The following is a 21,699-nucleotide window of genomic DNA, read 5'->3' as shown; positions in this document are numbered from 1 at the left end:
AGACAGAAACTCTGCCACTCAGCTATGACCCCTCCTGCCAAACTGGCTTGCTGGTTGTTGTTTTTTAGAAATCCAACTTGGATCTGGATCCCCTGTTTTGTCAGATACATACTTCAATCTGGAGTAAGGCGTGACTGATGTTAGGCTTTGTGCTCAATTCTCTCACCACCACCACGAAAAACCACCGTCACCCCGCTCCTAAAATTTGCTTGGAAGGCATTGAACTCCCGAAATATGAACAGGCCATAATACTCTGAATTGCACACTGCACACCCTCCCCTTCCTCCATATAGTTCAAGGTGCTAAGTTCAGGGTGCTGGCTTTGGTATATTATTATTATTATTATTATTATTATTATTATTATTATTATTAATACTCCACCCATGTGGCTGGGTTTCCCCAGCCACTCTGGGTGGCTCCCAATAGAATATTAAAAACACGATGAAACATCAAACATTAAAAGCTTCCCTAAACAGGGCTGCCTTCAGATGTCTTTTAAAAGTCAGATAATTGTTTATTTCCTTGACATCTGATGGGAGGGCGTTCCACAGGGCGGGTGCCACTACCGAGAAGGCGCTCTTGGGACTGATACCTGAAGGATAGTCTCACCTCTTACATATCCAGCTGATCACTGCAGGTGGGGGCCTCCTGCAGAAATACCGTCTATTCCACACATTGTAGGAATCGGGCTTTTAGTGTTACAGCAGCTGTTCTCTGGAATCCCCTCCCCTCGGAACTGTCTACACTGACTGGCAGCAGCTCCCCAGGGTTTAAGGAAGCGGTATTCCCCACCCCACCCCAACCCCACACCTTGCTGGCTCAGAAGCGCCACCTCTGATATCTGAAGACCTTCCTCTTCCTACAAGAGCATTCCCAGTCTGCATCTTGCACTGGTGTTATTCTTAAGATGCTTTCATCCACTTGTTGTTCGCTACCAAGTGCTCCTCTGAGAAGAAGGTCAGGGTGCAAATTTAATTAATAAATATACTTGAATGGAGAGCAGTGGGCATGGCTCCCCTGGCTTCTATAGAGAAATGGGGGAAGATCAGCAGTCGGGAGAAACATTCCTGAGCAAATAATCTCTGTGAACACCATGCATGCTCTAAGGCTGTTGAAATCCAGGTAAAGAACTGCTACCTGTACTTGCTTTCCATACATTTGAGGCATCCGCTCCTTCCCAGTTTACAAGGTTTCAATAATTCCAAGACCTGCTGGCCTGGGCTATGCAGCCGAGGCAGTGGGCTCATCATATAGGCATTGATGGCGAGAACACAACTTTTCTGAATGCCCTACTGCCTAAGACAATATCTCTGCTGATAGAAAACTAGCACATCAGGGAGAAAGGCTGTACCCACCCCACACACCCTGCTCTGTTGGTTTTCTATTTGCTGGGAGTTTCAGTGTAAGGAAGCGTGTAAAAAAAGAAAAATTAGATTCCCCAATGACAGCCTGAAGTGGCACAACTCCTTGCAAACCGCTCGGTTTTCTATTGTACCCACAAGCCAGTCTCCTGATAAGGCTAAATGAGCTACAGCAGGCTCCTCCACAAACTATTCTGTGGGTGGAAAGATAGAAAAGGTGGGAAGCTCTCTTGCAGCATGGCCCTTATTTCTGTTGACTTGGATATGAGCCTCCTTTCTTTATGTTCTACGGAGGTTACTCTCCGGTAGGGATGAGAAAAACCTGCCCGTTCTGGCTTTTCTCAGTGTCTTATTTTTCCCATCTTAAGTTCTCCACATTTGCATACTGGCCTGCAAACTGTTTTTTGAAAGGTCCTCGTGAAAATTCACAAACCTCTCCCAATATATACACATTTGTATGCAGTTTCGCCTTACATGCACATTCTTGCAAAGCAATCTTCACGAACAGAATGCACTTGTAGGTTGTTTTCACGTAAGGATACATATTTATGCATGTCTCAGTTCTCGCATTATTTTGGAAAGTGTGAATCGGGCAGTGTTGCCTTTAAATGCAGATTAATTTGCCTCACGCCTGTTATGTACTGAGCTGAATCCTAGAACAATAGGATTCAGAATCAGCGGGAGCTACCCAATCCAACTTCAGGTGGAAGTGAATCCGCAACCTGATTGGCCTGCTGGAGCAGCCAATCAGGCTGCAGGCAGAAGTCAATCCACAATATAATTGGCCCACAGGTGTAGCCCTGAAGTAGCCAATCACGCAAGGCCCATTGTGTAAATAATGTATATAAGCAGATGGTTTTGGGAAAAGAGCCATTCGTCTTCTCTTCTTCTCCTTGATGAATATGAGCTGAATAAAGAGCATGAAATTCACTCTCGACTCCGAGTATATTTCACTGGCGACGAGGATGGGATCCTGCTGAGCTGACCGCCACCACGCACTGCACCGCAGCACCGCCACCTGCTGCACCGCTGCATCGCACCGTGCATCCAGGCTTCAGCTCCAGGACCCAAGGAACCCAGAATGGCAACCGACAGCAGCTTCTTGCCATTCAAACCAGCATCAGGAGACTGGGAAGGGTACGCCGCCCGTTTCAACTTCCTCCTGCAAGCGAAAGAAGTCACCAACGATGCCATGAAGAGGGCGACATTCTTCAGCGTCTGTGGAGAGGAGACGTTTGAAATCGCCCGGGCTCTCCTTGCACCTAGAGATGTCGCTACCGTCTCTTACAAAACAATAATGGAACGGCTGAAGGAGCACTTTTCACCACAGCCCTCGGTGGTAGCTTGCCGAAATGCCTTCTACGCAAAGCGGCAAGCCCCGGGGGAAACCATAACTGGGTTTGTGACCTCCCTCCGCCAAGCCGCCCGGTTATGCAACTTCTCAGAGTTGGAGAACATGCTTCGTGACCGCCTCGTTGGTGGCCTGAGGGACGAGATGTTGCAACGACGCCTCTACGCCAAAAAAGACCTCACGTTCCAGATTGCTCTGGAGGAAGCCCTGGCAACCGAAGCCGCCGAGAGGTCAACGCAAGAGGCACGACCGGCCCCGCCATCCCAACCGAGGGTCTACCACGAAGACCTCACTGACGAATCCGAATCTGACAGGGAGGAAGTACACCGAGTACAGCGGCGCACTCAAGCAGCACACACACCACAGCAGCCTCGACGAGAAGGAGGGAACTGTGCAAGCTGCGGGGAGAACCACGAGAGGAGGACCTGTCGTTTCCGCAACGCAGAGTGCAGGCAGTGCAGAAAATTGGGACACATCGCCCGGGTGTGTCGGACTCGACTCACCCGTCGACAAGCATCAGATGACCGACCCAGGAGCCCCAGGTCACACGGCACCATGCACCAAGGCAACTCGACGGAGATCACGGACTACCAGGTATTCCAGTTGCCCCATCCCAGCACAGAGAAAATTTATATAGAGGTACAGATAGAGGGAGCCCCATGCCGCATGGAGCTGGACACGGGTTCAACTCTATCCATAATCTCGGCCCGAACATTAAGGGAACTGTGCCCTAATGGGGGTCCCAAACTAAGGCCGGCCCCATTCACCCTCCGGGACTTCCAGAAACGTAAGGTCCCTACAATGGGGGTGGGGACCTTCAGGGTGCAATATCGAGGGCGAAAGCAACAATTGGACTTGCTGGTAGTTAAGGGCCCCTACGTTAGCTTACTGGGACTGGCATGGTTTGGACCTCTGGGGCTAGCCGTTACCGGGGTGAACCGCACTAGCTTACAAGTGGACGTGGACGCCATATGCAAAGAGTTTCCAGGGGTTTTCGGTGGGGCATTGGGACGATATACAGGACCCCCCATTGCCCTACAGCTAGACCCCGCTGTACGACCCATCAGGCACAAGGCCCGCCGGGTCCCGTTCGCCCTGAAACCCCGCATAGACGAGGAATTGGACCGGCTCGTGGAGCAAGGAGTGCTGGAGCCGGTGCCCAACGCCCCCTGGGAAACTCCAATTGTCACACCCGTCAAGCCTAACGGTTCGGTCCGCATCTGTGCAGACTACAAATGCACCATAAACAAGGCTCTCACGGCCCATGCATACCCAGTGCCAGTGGTCAGCCATGTCCTCGCCACCCTGGCTGGGTCAAAAATCTTTGGCAAACTGGACTTGGCCCAAGCGTATCAACAGTTGCCTGTGGACGAAGCCACAGCAGAGGCTCAGACGATTGTGACGCACAGAGGGGCATTCAGAGTAAAGCGGCTGCAATTTGGCGTTAGCGTGGCACCAGGCATATTCCAGAATCTAATGGACTCTCTCCTTAAAGGGATTCCTGGCGTCACCCCCTTCTTCGATGATGTACTGATCGCCGGGCCCACACCAGAGGAATTTGAGGACCGCCTCCGCTCCGTCCTGCACCGTTTCCAGACGGCGGGCCTCAAGGTGAAGCGGGAAAAGTGTTTACTGGGAGTGCCGCAGGTGGACTTTCTGGGATTTAAGGTGGACGCAGAAGGGGTCCATCCAACCGGTGACAAGGTACGGGCCATTTGTGAGGCCCCAGCGCCCAAGAGCAAGCCCGAACTTCAGTCATTCTTGGGACTATTGAACTTTTACCATGCCTTCCTTCCCCATAAGGCAGCGGTAGCGGAGCCCCTACACAGACTCCTAGATAAAAGGGCCCCTTGGGTGTGGGGCCAGCGACAAAGGGCCGCATTCCAGGCAGTCAAGGACTTGCTCGTCTCGAACTCGATCTTGGCACACTTCGACGAGAGGCTGCCAGTGGTGCTGGCATGCGACGCCTCTCCCTATGGCATCGGCGCTGTCCTGGGACACCAACTCCCGGATGGAAGAGAGGTGCCGGTGGCATACTTCTCCCAGACGCTTGCTGCAGCCGAACGAAACTACTCACAGATTGACAAGGAGGGTCTGGCAATCGTGAAGGGCGTAAAAAAATTCCATGATTTCTTGTACGGGCGGCCCTTTACCATAGTGACTGACCACAAGCCGTTGCTTGGCCTGTTTGCCCCCGAGAAGCAGACCCCCCAAGTGTTGTCTCCACGTGTCCTCAGGTGGTCAATTTTCCTTGCCGGCTACCAGTATGCACTAATCCACCGCCCTGGGAAGGCGATGGGCCACGCAGACGCACTCAGCAGGCTACCACTACCAGAAACAGGCCCAGACCCAGCGCCTGCGCAAGAGGTTATGACCCTGGAGCTGCTTCCCGACCGACCCATTCAGGCACAAGAAGTTGCGCACCATTCCACAAAAGATAGGGTCATCTCCCGGGTCCTGGACTGGGTGTGGCGAGGATGGCCCAGCAGCAGCCCCGGGCCAGAATTCGCTGGCTACACAAACCGCAAACATGAACTGTCGGCCCACAAGGGGTGCCTGTTATGGGGAAGCAGGGTTGTTGTTCCCCAGCCCCTCCGCAAAAGGGTCCTCACAGCCCTACACGAGACACACCCAGGGGTAGTGAGGATGAAGGCCCTTGCCAGGAGTTATGTGTGGTGGCCGGGGATTGACAGAGAGATAGAGGCCTGGGTCCAACACTGCCAGACCTGCCAAGAATCCCGCCCGGATCCCCCAAGGGCCCCAGTCCAGCCCTGGGAGTCCGCCCGACATCCATGGTCACGCTTGCACGTGGACTTCGCTGGCCCCTTCCAGGGAAAAACATTCTTCATAGTGGTGGATTCCTACACCAAATGGCTGGAGGTCGCACTGGTACCGTCCACTTCTACGGCGGCAGCCATCCGGGTACTACGTAAGCTGTTTGCAACCCACGGGCTCCCTGACACCCTCGTCTCGGACAATGGAACCGCATTCACGTCAGAGGAGTTCCAGACCTTCACAGCGCAGAACGCCATCCGCCACATCCGCTCAGCACCATTCCACCCTGCCACCAATGGCCAAGCGGAGCGCATGGTGCGGACCACCAAGGACAGCCTCCGCCGCATAACACAAGGGGACTGGGAATACCGCCTTGCCGCATTTCTTCTAGCACAGCACAGCACCCCAAGCACAACGACGGGCCGGAGCCCAGCTGAACTACTCATGGGCCGGCGCCTTGCAACTAGACTGGACCGACTTCACCCCGACAGAGCTCAGGATGAGGTAGTGGTGGGGAAAGGCAGGAACCCCCGGACATTTGTGGCCCAGGACCCAGTGTATGCAAAGAATTTTGGGGCAGGCCCAGCATGGGTACCCGCCACAGTCACCAAGGTGACCGGTCCCGTGTCGTACGAGGTACTAACGGAAGGGGGGCAATGTTGGCGCCGCCACTGCGACCAGCTACGGCGACGATTCCCGGGAGGAACCCGGGAGGAGAGCGGGACAGATGGGTCCCAAGGGGACAGCAGGGCAGTGAGGCCTGTAGAGCGAGAGGGGTGGGCAGGGGAAGCAGAAGCAGTAGGCACAGAGGGGCGCCCCGAGGCTGGAAGGACACCGGAACCAGAGTCACAACCTAGTGGTTCAGTGGCGCCAGACCAGACAGCCCCGGCACAGCCAGCAGCCTCGGAACACGAGCCAGAACCAGAACCCCTGACCAAGGAACACCCCAGGCCACAACGCACACGGAGGCGGCCAGCAGACCTTGGGGACTACGAATGCAACTTCCCGGGCAGGACTGGAACTTAGAGGGGAGGGGTGTTATGTACTGAGCTGAATCCTAGAACAATAGGATTCAGAATCAGCGGGAGCTACCCAATCCAACTTCAGGTGGAAGTGAATCCGCAACCTGATTGGCCTGCTGGAGCAGCCAATCAGGCTGCAGGCAGAAGTCAATCCACAATATAATTGGCCCACAGGTGTAGCCCTGAAGTAGCCAATCACGCAAGGCCCATTGTGTAAATAATGTATATAAGCAGATGGTTTTGGGAAAAGAGCCATTCGTCTTCTCTTCTTCTCCTTGATGAATATGAGCTGAATAAAGAGCATGAAATTCACTCTCGACTCCGAGTATATTTCAACGCCCCTACTCTCAGGTAAGTAATAATAATAATAATAATAATAATAATAATAATAATAATTTATCATTTATACCCCGCCCATCTGGCCGGGTTCCCCCAGCCACTCTGGGTGGCTTCCAACAAAATATTAAAATACAGAAATCCATCAAACATTGAAAGCTTCCCTAAACAGGGCTGCCTTGAGATGCCTTCTAAAGGTCTGGTAATTTTTGTTCTCTTTGACCTCTGGTGGGAGGGCATTCCACAGGGTGGGTGCCACTACCGAGAAAACCCTCTGCCTGGTTCCCTGTAACTTGGCTTCTCGTAGCGAGGGAACCGCCAGAAGGCCCTCGGCGCTGGACCTCAGCCTTACTACCCACAGCAGAGAATTAGCAGGCCCAGCCACTCAAGAGCCTTTTGACTCTACTCTGAAGGCAAGCCCAGTGAAAATATTTATTTCCCAAGGATTGCACAAGTACAACATGCTGGTGGCCCTTCTGATTCTCACCTCCACCTGCCTCCCAGTGCCCTCGTCAGCTTTTTCTGTGCATAAAGGATCTCTTTCATTTGGGGCTGGTATTAAAACGTCCTCTTATATTTCAGTTATAAGCTCATCCCCAACTGCCCCAAGTTGAATAGATCCAATAGTCCCAAAGAGTCGGCTCCTTCCTTCCTTCCTTCCTTCCTTCCTTCCTTCCTTCCTTCTTTCTATCTGCTACGAGCAAATTTAGCTTTAGCAAAGAAAGTCTAAGCCTGATCCACGGAACAACTCTTTAGTTTCTTCTGCTTTATTTGATTTTATTAGCAAAAAAAATGTAGGTTTAGGAAAAGCATGGAAATTCATCCTGGCAAGTCAAAGATCAAGGCAAGGTTTTTCCCGAGCCAGAACTCTAAATACGCCTCCGTGGTTTGATCTCAGACGAGGAGGGTGGAGGGGAGGTTAGTGAATTTTTTCTTGTTATTTTTTACTTAAAAATATGAAGCTCCCTCTCCAAGAGCCAGATCACTAGCCCATCTACACCTACGTCCACACCAGCTTTTGTCAATATTTTGGACTACAACTCCCATGAGCCCCCAACCAGCAAGGCTAGTGGTCTAGGATGATGGGGGTTGTAGTTCAACAACAAGTGGAGGGGGGGTTAAACTGGACACTTTCATTGCTGGGTGGTAGGACTTCATTTTACACATCGGTAATGACCAACTGCATGGGACCCAGGTGGCGCTGTGGTTAAACCACTGAGCCTAGGGATTGCTGATTTGGCGGTTCAAATCCCTGTGACGGGGTGAGCTCCCGTTGCTTGGTCTCAGCTCCTGCCAACCTAGCAGTTCGAAAGCACGTCAAAATGCAAGTAGATAAATAGGAACCGCTACAGCAGGAAGGTAAATGGCGTTTCCATGTGCTGCTCTGGTTTGCCAGAAGCGGCTTTGTCATGCTGGCCACATGACCTGGAAGCTATACACCGGCTCCCTCGGCCAACAATGCGAGATGAGCGCGCAACCCCAGAGTCGCTCACGACTGGACCTAATGGTCAGGGGTCCCTTTACCTTATTTTAATGACCAACTGCACCAACCTCTTCCATTTTCATCACTGGACATACAGAAAATAAAGTCTTTGAGTTGCATGCCTTTTCAGCTTCTTACCATCTTTTCTTTTCAATACAACTTCAAAAAAAACAATAATGTGATTCATATTGTATATACAGTACTTCATATAATTTTTCCTGCTGGTTACTTTAAGCCTCCATCCTGACCCCATCTGGTTTGACTGTTGTTTATTGTTCGATCATTGACTTGTTCTTGGAACTGCTTTGTATCACTTTAATAAAAATCCCAATAAATATATATATATATTAAAAAATCGGAAGGCACCACGTTGTCTAACCCTGCTCTAAACCAAGCATCTTCTTCCCCCTTCCCAACGCAGGCAACTGGACTAGCATAGTGGACTCTCGTTGCAAGAATTATTACTCAAGGGGGAAATCTCAGCTGCTCCCCTAAAGAAGGAAACCATCCCTGAATTATATCCAGTCTCCTGGGATAAAAAGGAAAGCATACTGTTTATACTGTTTACAGACCTTGTGCTGCTCCAATGCAACATTCTGTGCCCAAAATATCTGAAACAGTAGACTTTTAGAAGACCAGATGTGAAGGCAGCCCTCTTTAGGGAAGCTTTAAATATTTGATGAATTACTGTATTTTAATATTTTGCTGGAAGCCGCCCAAGAGTGGCTGGGGAAACCCAGCCAGATGGGCGGGGTAGAAATAATTTTTTTATTATTACTACTACTAATATTATTATTATTGCATCCAGGGGTTTCGCAAAGGCCCTTCATCGTTCACACTTTGAATCGTGGAGTTCACATAAATTATGCCCACCAATATTTATTTATTTATTTCAAACATTTAGATCTCACCTTTCTTAAAAAGTTCAAGGTGGACTTGTAAGATCTGCCTGCTTCACTATGGACCTAATATTTGCTGGGATGCCATGAGGGCCGGATTTAGGTTTGATGAGGCCCTAAGCTCCTGAAGGTAATGGGGCCCTTGATATGTCCAGCTGTCCTTTGCAAATGGTAATTTATGTCAATTTATGGACCTAATAGGTATCTAAAGCCATTTGCCCATGCAGGCACCCTATAAATAGAAAGGAGCAAACCAGTGATATTTTAGGGCAGGCATCCCCAAACTGCAGCCCTCCAGCTGTTTTGGACTACAACTCCCATGATCCCTAACTAAGAGGACCAGTGGTCAGGGATGATGGGAATTGTAGTCCAAAACATCTGGAGGGCCGAAGTTTGGGGGTGCCTGTTTTAGGGAGCAGGCTAGCAGGCAGGGGCCACTGCTTACATCATAGGAGCCTACACAACACAAAACACTGTTGCTGTATGTAGGTTGTATTTTATTTGTTTTCTATCTTATATTTTGGAAATGTGCATCCAGGGTTTTTTCCTTTAATTTTTTTGGGGCCCCCCAAGAGAGTGGGGCCCTAGGCTATAGCTTGTTTAGCTTCTACGTAAGTCCGGCACTGGCTGCCGTATGCAAATGCACATGTGCCAATTTCTCAGCAACCAAATCACAGGGGAGGTCTGGGGGGTGCTTTAAGTCATCAGAGCAGTTGTGAGGGGGACCGTTACGAAAAAGGGGAGATAATTAGGGACACATAAAGCTCTGTGCCTCCAGCACTACAGAACTGCCATGCAGTTCATGAGGACTAGAAAGCCAGCATGAAGTTTAGTTTATTAAGTGGCAGCAGAGAGGTTATTTGGAATGGAAAATTCTGTGTTTTGGGGAATCCAAAATCTGTGCAGTCCACAACTACATTAAGCCAGGAATGCCACACAGGTGTGGAAGTAAAAGTCTTAAGAACCCTGAATATAGGTAGAATTCCTGTAATATCTTTTTATCCTTGCTGATAAAAAAAAATAAAAACCACTATCTCCTCCGTAACGTGCCTGAGCAGAAAGAGGAGCAAAGGGAGATGGCATCCACCACCCTGCTGAAACATGTTGGTTGGATCAAACTACGTCATATTCATAGCGGATCCACTCAAATCGAGGGACTTCAGTTAGTCATGCCCATTCAATTCAATTCAATTGGCCTCCAAATGGATACAGCTCTCCGTCTGCAAAGCCCTTCCCTGCCTGAGCAAGTTAAATCATGCACCGCCCCAAAAACCCTTTCCCTTTTGCTTAGCATTCCATGACAATCAGAGAATCGCAGAGCTGAAAGGGACCCCCAAGGGTCATCTAGTCCAACCCCCCCGCAATGCAGGAATCCGAGCAGATTGCTTCGGAAGACAGGGTGCGGGGTGGAGGCTCTCGGGTTCTGTACTCAATTACAGAACACACCTAGATCATTCATTTCCCCCAATTCGGACCGAAGCTGATGGATGTGTGTGTGTGCATCATAATTCAGTATTTCATTAGAAACGACAGGAGAGAGAAGGATGGGTTTTGGCGAATGCCATGCGCACAACCGCTTCCCAAGCCAGCAGTGGAAGCACACTCAAAGCAGAGTAAAGAGGAGTGTGCATACAGTGTCAGTTAGAGGGGGGCTTTAAGCAGAGGCCAATTGGCCACCAACTAAGGAATCTCGCAAGGGGGTGGATTGGATGATCTCTGGGTTGCCTCCCCCACAAACTCCGGCTACTGTTTTCCTTACCTGCCACAGCAAATACCCTCCCAGGATGGATTCTTGACTCAGCTGCATCTGCTGCTGCTGCGCTATGGTGACCCCCAGCACCAGGGTGTGGATGGCGCAGGAGATGGCCGAGATAAGGACGATGGGCGTGAGGCGCAAAGGGAGGGTGAGGAAGAAGGAGAAGACGAAGAAGGCCTGCCAGCCCACCGTGTCGCTGGCCTCGTGGTAGCGGGCATAGTTCAGGCCCAGGTAGCAGAATATCTGGGCGGCTATGAGGATCCACAGGATGTAGGGCATGAATTTACGGGTGACGCGGTCCGGGAGGAGGTGGTACTTGCATAGGATGAAGAGGAGGATCTGGGCGGCCAGGCCCACCGAGGCCGCCAGGGTGGTGGGCAGCTTCTCCGCAGTGTAGACCACCGTGCACATGACGACGACGTAGCAGTCGAAGAGGGCGGCAAAGACCACCAAGACCAGCAGGGTCTCGTGGCGCTGCCTCCGGAAATAGGTCTGGTAGAGGTTCTCCAGGGATTCCGGGGCAAACGTCAGGCGCATGAACCGCGGCAGGCAGAGGCAGGAGCCAGAGTTCCTCACCGTCACCTCATGGGTGCGGCCTACCCCATGCTCGGGGTCAGACGGCAAGCTGACAGAGTAGTCCGCCGAGTACTCGGCCGAGTACTCGGGCTCGGAGAAGGCCCTGTTCTGAGGCATCCTGCTTGCTGTTGCCGACCGTCAATCTGCGAGGAGGATCTGATGACCAAGTTACATCAGTGGTGGTCCAGCTCCCATTAAAAGCGGGAAGCGGGCAGGCCGCAAGGCGCGGAAACTTCTGGAGCAATTATTCAGCGCCTCCTTCCAGGGCCAGTGTGAAGCGATATCTCTCACAGCCCAGCATGTGCAGACCCCTGGCAGAAAGAGAGGGAGGGGGGAACATGTTGGTCACCCAAAATGCACGTGGCCTCCATTTTAATGCCAACCTCCGGCCTAGCGCAGCAAACCCCCCCCCCCAGCAAGCAGCAGATCACCACAAACCAGCTGCACCCAAAAGCACACTTCTCTATGCTTGCATCCGAACCCCACCCAAATGAATGTTTTCGTGCTGAGAAAATTCACATGCAGGAAGGTGAGGAAATAGCTGGCCAAGCTCCAGAGGAACTTCCATCGAAAACGGTTCAAGAAGCAGATGAGTCGAGGGGCTGTCCCTGGAACTACAGACCACCCCCTCAAATACAGAAGGGAGGCAGGAAAGATGCTGGCAAATCATTCCGCTGGCAAATCGATCCCTATCGGCTTGGCTTAAGCAAAATTCTTGGGCAGATGTTGAACGTGTCCTGCCCTGCTGGCTTCCACTGCCCCTCCAAGCGGCGACGGTTTCACCATCCAGATGTGGTTAGAAAAGGCAAGCAGGACTAGTGGTCAACAAGTTGGTCGCCAGGGGAGCACGCTCCCTTCCGTAAGAGCCAAGGGGCATTCGGACCACCACCCAAAAAAAAATACTTGAGGGGGCCTGGCCTGCCCAAAGTTGATGGGCATTGCCATTCAAATGGTGTGTGTGATCGATTAAGCAGGGTGGGGCCTACTTGGGGCCCCCAATATTTTATTCAAGTTGGAACCCTTGCACCATTCCCCACCGTGCTGTTTCCCTCACTTTCTACACCCCCCCCCCAAGCGTCGCCCCCCCCCAGTGTCTCCATCCTTACCATCTTCCCCAAGGGCATGTCTCCAAGCCGGTCAGGGTCAAGTCTTCGGCTCAGGCCCCGTCAAAATGACCCGGAGGGCTGGCACAGCCGGCCAGCTCTTTCCCACGGAGAGAGGGAGCGGCGGAGATGCGCGCAGGCTCCATTCAAGCTTCCTCCTGCATCTCTTCCCCGCGCCCCGTCTGCCGGCTGGAAATGGGGCGCCAGCGACGGAGCTGGCATCCAGCAGAAGGGAAACCGCCGCCACCACCTCTTTCTTGAGTCCAAAACTAAAGCTGCATCTTCTTCCCCAAAGAGCCACGTTTCCTTTCCCAGCAGAACAGCCCTGCTCGTCTCCTTTAGGCTCCCTTGCTCACCGCATCCCTCGCCCTCCGTCCCTCCCCGCCCGGTTCTGCCTCGCTGGCGTCTCGGACCCCGGCGTCGACGGCTTGGCTCTGCCGGCTCCCCTGCCTCTCTCTCCGGCCTGGGTGGGTCCTCCCCGTCGCCTGGAAGACCCGCGGAGCTTCTCGGGCGGGTGGCTGCGCCTGGCGCGCGTTGTGGGCGGAGGAGAAATGCGCGGATGGATGGAAAGGGAGGGAGGGAGGGAGAAATCTCCACCCCAGCGCAACGCCAAAAGTGTGTGTGTGCGAGGAAAAAAATAATAAAGAGGAGGGAGAAGGAGGAGCAAAAGCGAGGCCTCCGTGCGAGTGATCGCAGAGGGTGGAGAGAAGGAAAAACGAACTCAAACAAGTGCAAGGGGGAAGCCAGAGGCGCACGTGTGCACGCGTGCGCCCGGGCGCAGCTGCAACTGATGGGAGGCGATTTCTCTCGCAGAAAAAGGCAGAGGCAGCAGCGCCCAGTGGTTAGCGGCGGCGGCGGGAGGGAGAGGCTGGAGCTCCCAAGGAATCCAGGCCAGACGATGCCGAACTAAGGTAAGACTCTCCAGACCAGGAGGGAAAGGAGGAGAGAGGAGATCAGAGGCTGGGCCGCCGGGCTGAGCCGGCCCGCGCCCCCTCTGGGGTGGCCCTCGACCGGGCTCCGGCCAAGGAAGACCCGCTGCAACAGGAGGAGCCGCTTTCGTCGCTCTAGCTCTCCCGGCGGCCCGGCTTGGCCTCTCCCACGCTCCGCTCCGGTGCTGCGGAGCCTGGGAAAGGGAAGGAGATCCCACCCTCCGCCGGCCGCTTGCGGAGGTAACCCTTTCCGCCCCGCGCCCAGGAAGGATGCTCGGCGCGCGAGGGAAGGAAAGAAGGGCGCTCTGCACGCGCTCAGGAGCGCGCCGCGCCATCAGATGGCGGGGTGCTCGTGGCCGGCCTTGGTTTCCTTTGGGGCTGGCTGAACGTAAGAAGAGTTTGCTGGATCAGGCCAATGGTCCTTCTAGCGCAGACATCCCCAAACTTCGGCCCTGCAGATGTTTTGGACTACAATTCCCGTCATCCCTGACCACTGGTCCTCTTAGGTAGGGATCATGGGAGTTGTAGGCCAAAACATCTGGAGGGCCGCAGTTTGGGGATGCCTGATCTAGCGGCTAGCCCAGCATCTTGTTTCCCGCACGCAGGATTTGAGCAGAAGTTCGGTCCCTCCCGTGATTTGCAACAACTGGAGGCAGAGCAAAGCAAATACTGTACCAAATATTCTGGTGAATTCGCATTACAAATTGCACTGCCATTCTACCGCAACTTCAAAGGGGTAGGGGAATATAATTCTAATAAATAGATGGGTTTACAGGATTATTATTTCATAAGGGTTTGGGTCAATAAAGAAGCCCAAATAGCCAACACCATGCAAGGTGGTTGCAACTAGATAATGTGAAGTGCTTTCATCACTTGATGGGTGAGCATTTTCTCTTCTTGTGGTTACTATTATTTAGGGTTGCCATATGTCCACTGCCAAAGAGAGGCACTTTGTTTTTGCAGGTTTTCATGCTGCAATTTCACTCCAGTTTAAAACGAGGATATAAAATGTACTGGGTCTGACAACTGGATGGCACCCAAAAAAACATTTATGTGACTGAAAGGAAACTGCTTGAAACCCAAGAAAGCTGTTGTCAGTCTGTGGAGTCAACACTGGGGCAGAATCATAGTACTGTACTGTTGGAAGGGACCTCAAGGGTCATCTAGTCCAACCCCCTGCAATGCAGGAATCTCAGATAAAGCATCCATGACAGGTGGCTACCCAACCTCTGCTTAAAAACCTCCAAGGAAGGAGAGTCCACCACCTCTTGTGAGAGTAAGTTCCACTACCAAACAGCTCTTACTGACAAAGTTCTTCCTGAAGTTTAGTCGGAATCTCCTTTCTTATAACTTTGGTTCAAGTCCTACCCTCCAGAGCAGGAGAAAACAAGCTTGCTTGGTAAGACATGAAACGCCGGCATGTTAATATAACATTACAAACTGCAACAGTTGTAAAATAACCTAAGTCAAAAATCTATGTTTAATTTGTAAGATAATTTGTGACGGGTACAATTTTAGGGAGCGCGAAACTGATTAAATGAAAGAATAAGTCCGAAAGAGAGAGAGGAGGAAGTCGACTACAAGTGGAGTAGAAGGAAAATATGTATAGAAACAAGAAAGTGTACAGAAACAAATAAGTCATAAGATGAAGTTGATAAATTGTAGCAATTCTCAGTTTAGCTAAAAAATACGATAAGACATATTTTGGAATTTGTATATTTTTTATTGAACTTTTTTTTTTTGTACTGAAATGTCACTTTCCGATTTCTGATGATGTATGTAGAGAAAAAAAAAAAACCAATAAAAACGATTATGGAAAGTGAGAGTAAGTTCCACTACCAAACAGCTCTTACTGACAAAGTTCTTCCTGAAGTTTAGTCGGAATCTCCTTTCTTATAACTTTGGTTCAAGTCCTACCCTCCAGAGCAGGAGAAAACAAGCTTGCTCCATCTTCCATGTGACAGCCCTTGAGATATTTGAAAATGGCTATCCTATCTCCTCTCTGTCTCCTTTTCCAGGCTAAACATACCCAGCTCCTTCAACTGTTCCTCATAAGGTTTGGTTTCCAGACCCCTGATCATGTTGGTCGCTCCAACTTGTCAGTATCCTTCTTAAATTGTGGTGCCCAGAACTGGACACAGTATTCCAGGTGGGGTCCGACCAAGGCAGAATAAAGTGATACTATGACTTCCCTTGATCTGGACACTAGACTTGTGTTGATACAGCCTAGAATAGAAAAAATTCACGTTTTTTTTGCTGCTGCATCACACTGTTGCATACGCACTATGCCTTTAAAGCACATTTGAAGCACATTGTTTCCATCAAATATTCTGGGCACTGTTGTTGGTTAAGGGTTGCTGGGAATTTGCTAACTGGGGAAAGAGGAATAACGGTAATTAACAAATAAATTAAACAGGGTTAGAACATATAAATTAAGCAGGGTTAGCACTTTACAAAATCAGCTTATTTTTAAATGTCATTTAAAATAACAGTCCCCCTTTAAAAGTAAGCATTAAACCTTAAGGTGACAGTAACAAATTTACCTTATTTTACCTTTACAGCTAATAATAAACAAAGAGCATCTTGCTATTTTTATTACCTTATAAAGTGTGTCTGGCTGGTTTTATACCACATTTAAAACACTACAGTGATTGGAAAGGTGTTGGCAAAGCAATAGAGCGCAGACATTTGGTGGCAGCAGTTGGAAGGTGAATAAGCCATGGTAAATAAAAGCTGGTTTTCCTCACATATCAAGAATAAAAGTGGGGCTGTCTCTCCACACCAGGGTTTAGGATTAGGTACAAGAGGGCATTTATTAGTCCAAGCACTTCGTGGAAAAGGTAGCTTTGAGGAGGGGTTTGGGAAAAAAGTAATAGAGGTGCGATGTGCAAGGCAGTTCCAGGTATAAGGAAAAGAAAGAAAGGGATGTGTTTAAATAAAATAAAATAAAATCCTATCCTCCCAGTGGCCCACCATAGGATTGTGGCAGCAGAATATTGCCATGTTGGCTAGCCTTTAATTCCATGAACGGATGGTTGCCATCACTGCCTCCTGTGGCAGTGAGTTCCAAGGTTTAACTACACTACATGAAGAAGTCCTTTCTTTTATCTGTCCTAAATCTTCCAACGTTCAGCTTCGTTGAATGTCTACTAGTTTTGGGACTCAGCTACGCAGCTGCAATTACAATGTTTTAAGTGCGTTATAAAAAAGTGACACAAGATGGCTCAATGGCAAATTGCATACATACAGTATTTGCATACATACAGTTTTTCCATAGCTTGTTCATAGCGTTTTTTAATATCTGCGTAGATCCAGCCCTAGTGTTATCAAAGAGGGAGGAAAACTGAACCCCACTTTCTCCATGCTTCGCCAAGTTTATACACTTCTTCGCCAAGTTTATACACTTTTCCCAGTAAAATAAAAAAAATTCCTTCAGTAGCACCTTAAAGACCAACTACCGTAAGTTTTTATTTTGGTATGAGCTTTCGTGTGTGCATGCACACGAAAGCTCATACCAAAATAAAAACTTAGTTGGTCTTTAAGGTTCTACTGAAGGAATTTTTTTTATTTTGCTTCGACTCAGACCAACACAGCTACTACCTACCTGTAACTTTTCCCAGTAGTTATGTATAGAAGTGAGAGCTGGACCATAAAGAAGGCTGATCGCCGAAGAATTGATGCTTTTGAATTATGGTGCTGGAGGAGACTCTTGAGAGTCCCATGGACTGCAAGAAGATCAAACCTATCCATTCTTAAGGAAATCAGCCCTGAGTGCTCCCTGGAAGGACAGATCATGAAGCTCAGGCTCCAATACTTTGGCCACCTCATGAGAAGAGAAGATTCCCTGGCAAAGACCCTGATGTTGGGAAAGATGGAGGGCACAAGGAGAAGGGGACGACAGAGGACGAGATGGTTGGACAGTGTTCTCGAAGCTACGAATATGAGTTTGACCAAACTGCGGGAGGCAGTGGAAGACAGAAGTGCCTGGCGTGCTCTGGTCCATGGGGTCACGAAGAGTCGGACACAACTAAACGACTAAACAACAGCAACAACCTTACTCACCTTTATCTAAATCTAGAACATCCCAAACACTGCAACACTTGTTCATAGGAGAATCATTCCACTCCCATTGATAATTTCAGCTGCCCCTGCCCTTTCTGAACCTTTTCCAAGTCTACCATATCCTTTTTTGGGATGAGGCAACCAAAACCGTACACAGTATTCCAATCGCAATTGCACCTTAGATTGGTATAACGGCCAAATGATATCAGTATTTTCTTTTCAGTTCCTTTCCAAGTGATCCCTACCATGGAATTTGCCTTTTCCACACTGCACACTGGATCTCCTTCTTCATCTGCTTCAAACCTCAGCTCTTGTTCCTGGTCAAGTCACCGCCAGTTCAGACCCTGTGAGTTGTATGTGAAATTAAGATGTTTTCACCTTGATTTTATACTTGATTATATTGAATTGCATTAGCCAGTTTACTTCCAATTTACTCAAGTTTGGGCTGGTCCTTTTGGAACATCAACAGTTTGAATCCCCGCGACAGGGTGAGCTCCCGTTGCTCTATCCCAGCTTCTGCCAATCTAGCAGTTTGAAAGCATGCCAGTGGAAGCAGATAAATAGGTACCACTGCAGTGGGAAGCTAAATGGCATTTCCATGCGCTCTGATTTCCATCACGGTGTTCCATTGCGCCAGAAGCGGTATAATCCTGCTGGCCACAAGACCCAGAAAGCTGCCTGTGGACAAATGTCAGCTCCCTCAGCCTGAAAGCAAAAATGACCGCCACACCCCATACACACCTTTGACTGGACTTAACCCTCCAGGGGTCCTTTACCTTTTTACCCTCATGTGCTTCCAGACCAGGCACGGCTGGTTATCAATAAGATAGCTCAGTCAGTAGAACATGTAGAGCAGGGGTCCCAAACTAAGGCCCGGGGGGCCGGATGCAGCCCAATTGCCTTCTCAATCCGGCCCCCGGACGGTCCAGGAATCAGCATGTTTTTACATGAGTAGAATGTGTCATTTTATTTAAAATGCATCTCTGGGTTATTTGTGGGGCATAGGAATTCATTCATATTTTTTGCCAAAATATAGTCTGGCCCCCCACAAGGTCTGAGGGACAGTGGACCGGCCCCCTGCTGAAAAAGTTCGCTGACCCCTGATGTAGAGCACGAGAGTCTTAATCTCAGAGTTGTGGGTTTGAGACCCACATTGGGCAAAATATTTCTGCATTGCAGGGGATTGGACTAATGACCCTCTTTGGGTCCCACCCAACTCTACGATTCTATGAGTCTACGATTTTCAGTAAACTGCTGTGAAATTCCTATTCATCGTTTATGAATGTGCAGCTCCTTGCTCAGTATTCATTAATACACTTCTTCTCCTTGCCTACATTTCAGTATTCATACATTACCGTAGGAGTTATGTAACTCGTTTACGTAACACTTGTCTGGTTGCTGGTGGTACCCAATTCAACATACTATAGGAAACACAGATTTAAATTGTTCAAAGGGATTAAACAGCTGGACCTCTCAAACGGGGGCAGATAAATAAACAAATCCAAAATCCTACAAATGGCCTGAGTTTGCGGTCTGTTAAGGGCGGCTGGGAATCGTGTTGTATTTTAAATTGTTGCAACTCTTAACCCACCCTGGGACCTCGGGGGAAAGGGTGGACAATAAAATAGTAACTCCTCTTTCTCTGTGAGGGATAAACTACAGCACCCAGAATTCTTTGAGGGTGGAAATGCGCTTTGAGTGTGTTTTAAAGGTATAGCGTGTACACAGCCTAATATTGTCACTGAATGGGAAGAGTACTGGGTAGAAAAAGGGTCTTTGTCAGCAAGGGGAATGCTGAAAGGGAAACAGGCCTATGCTGTATATTCTCCAAGCCCAATTCAGATAACTGCACAATAGCCTTTTCTTTAAGTTCTAACCTCAGCCCACCCCCGCCACCTCTTTGCCCCTTGAAAGTGGAGTAGAGACAGGCAGAATTTGGCTTTGGAAGATGTGCTGGCTCCAAGGCCTAATCCAACTGCATCATCATCATCAACAACATCGACACTGAAAGCTTTAGGAAAGACCAGCTTTTAAAGCAGAGGTAATAGACTCAGAATACACTTTTTAAGAGCTCTACTTTAAGCATGGGCCTATAGTGCCACCCAGTGGTCACTGAAGGAAAACTCAGGTAGCTTCTCCAGCAGGGCTTAACAGAAATGCCCATTACAATAAAAGCTTAGGTGTTCCAGCACAAAGAGAGGGACCAGCAAGGCAAGAGGGACATGGGTCCTGTTACGTCACTGGCTGTGCTGGTTCCCAGGTGTGTGTGTGTGTGTGTGTTACACAGAGCACATGAAGTTGCCTTATCATGGTCCATCTTGGTTGGTATTGTCCACACTGACTTGTGGCAACAGTTTGGTGTGTTTCTGGTAGAAGTCTTTCCCACTGCTACCAGGAGATACCAGAGATGGAATCTTCTGCATGCGAAGCTGATGCTCGAAGACTGAGCTACAGAATGGGAAATAAAGGGGTGCAAGAACATTGCAGAAACATGTTCCCCAATCACGTTGGGGCTAATATATTAAGTCAGTGTTTATCCCTCTTTCTGTGATTGGGGGTGGGGGGAGCTTAGGTTTGAGAAGAAGAAGAAGAAGAAGAAGAAGAAGAAGAAGAAGAAGAAGAAGAAGAAGAAGAAGAAGAAGAAGAAGAAGAAGAAGAAGAAGAAGAAGAAGAAGAAGAAGAAGAAGAAGAAGATACTGTCCTTCATCCAAAGATCACAGGGCAGTTCACAACATAAAAAATACAAAACAATAACAATGAATACAAAATAAAACAAAAACAAGCCAATAACCCCCTCCCACAAACATGTTTAAAAAGCCACAGATTGTTAATCAGCCAAAGGCTGAGTTAAAGAGGGAAGTTTTTGCCTGGTGCATAAAGATGTGTAAGGAAGGAGCCAGGCAAGCCTCTCTGTGGAAAGCGTTGCACAAGCAAGGGAGCAGCTGCAGAAAAGGCCCATTCTCATGCTGCCACTCTTTGGGAAGAGGCACATGAAGAAGGGGATCAGAGGGTAATCGCAGGATCCAGGCTGCTTCATATGGGGGGAGAGGCGGTCCTTGAGGTATTGCAGTCCTGAGCCACATTAGGCTTTATGGGTCAAAAGCAGCCCTTTGAATTGGGCCCAGAAACTAACTGGCAGCCAGTGTAGTCAGGCTGGAATCCATGTCATATCCTCAAACGGTCTTGCCCCAGTGAGCAACCTGGCCACCAAATTCTGCACCAACTGAAGCATTTGGACCATCTTCAGAGGCAGCCCTACGTACCGGTATAACACGTTGCAGTAATCTACCAGAGGTTACCAAATAATAGAAAACCAAACTTAGGATATACCAGTCTCTCTCCTGGCTGAGGCCATCATACAGGTTGACCAAGACAGTTTTTGTGCCAAACCGGGCCTAAACCCTGATCAAAATGGATTTAGAAAATCAGTTTCCTCCAAGACTGCCTGATCTGGTCTGTGACCACTCACTCAAGAACCTTATCCAAGAAGGGGAGATTTGTGTCAACTGGTCGGTAGTTACGTTTTCTGAATCCAGGTGGGTTTCTTGAAGAGTGGTCTTACTTACCACTGCCTCTTTGAAGCAGTCAGGGACCACCCCCTCTCGCAAGGAGGCATTAATCACCTCCCTGGCCCATCCAACTGTCCCCTTCCTGCTAGTTTTTATCAGCCAAGAGGTGCAAGGGTCCAGAGTGCAAGCGGTTGCCCTGAAAGAACCAAACTTCTTGTCCATATCCTCGAGCCTTACTAACTGAAACTCAGTACAAGTAAAATGGGGGCAGCACTCGCAGGCAAAGGAGTAACACGAATAAAGCTTTGGGACTGTCATGCCCCGCAACCGAGCCACTCATGAATTAGGGCTGAGGTAGGGGTTGAATCTGAAATTGCCAAATGTCAAAATCCAACCAGACCAATTTACTGGACTGGCTCAACAGCACTTCACCAAACCCCAATCAAGCTGCTTTTGTACCCCTTCCATCATTCTAGAAAAGTATACAAGGGTCTCAAAAAGGCAGTAGTGCGCATGTTCGAAAACACAAGCATCAAG

The 21,699-nt window shown here is 49.5% G+C and overlaps 1 protein-coding gene across 1 annotated transcript in view; it reads right to left on the bottom strand.

Moving 5' to 3' along the window:
- ADCY3 (adenylate cyclase 3) overlaps positions 1–13,268 on the bottom strand; it is an 80,625-nt gene extending 67,357 nt beyond the window's left edge. The window contains exons 1-2 of the mRNA XM_035110846.3: positions 12,666–13,268; positions 10,987–11,870 (exon numbers count right to left, since the gene is read on the bottom strand). Of these exons, the coding sequence (XP_034966737.1) occupies positions 10,987–11,676 (690 nt within the window). The 5' untranslated portion in view covers positions 11,677–11,870; positions 12,666–13,268. The remainder of the gene's footprint in view (positions 1–10,986; positions 11,871–12,665) is intronic.
- Between the last annotated feature and the right edge of the window lie 8,431 nt (positions 13,269–21,699).

This window comes from Zootoca vivipara, chromosome 3 (assembly GCF_965207765.1).
Source record: "Zootoca vivipara chromosome 3, rZooViv2.hap1.1, whole genome shotgun sequence".
NCBI lineage: Eukaryota > Metazoa > Chordata > Lepidosauria > Squamata > Lacertidae > Zootoca > Zootoca vivipara.
This window is presented reverse-complemented; position numbering and strand designations above follow the sequence as displayed.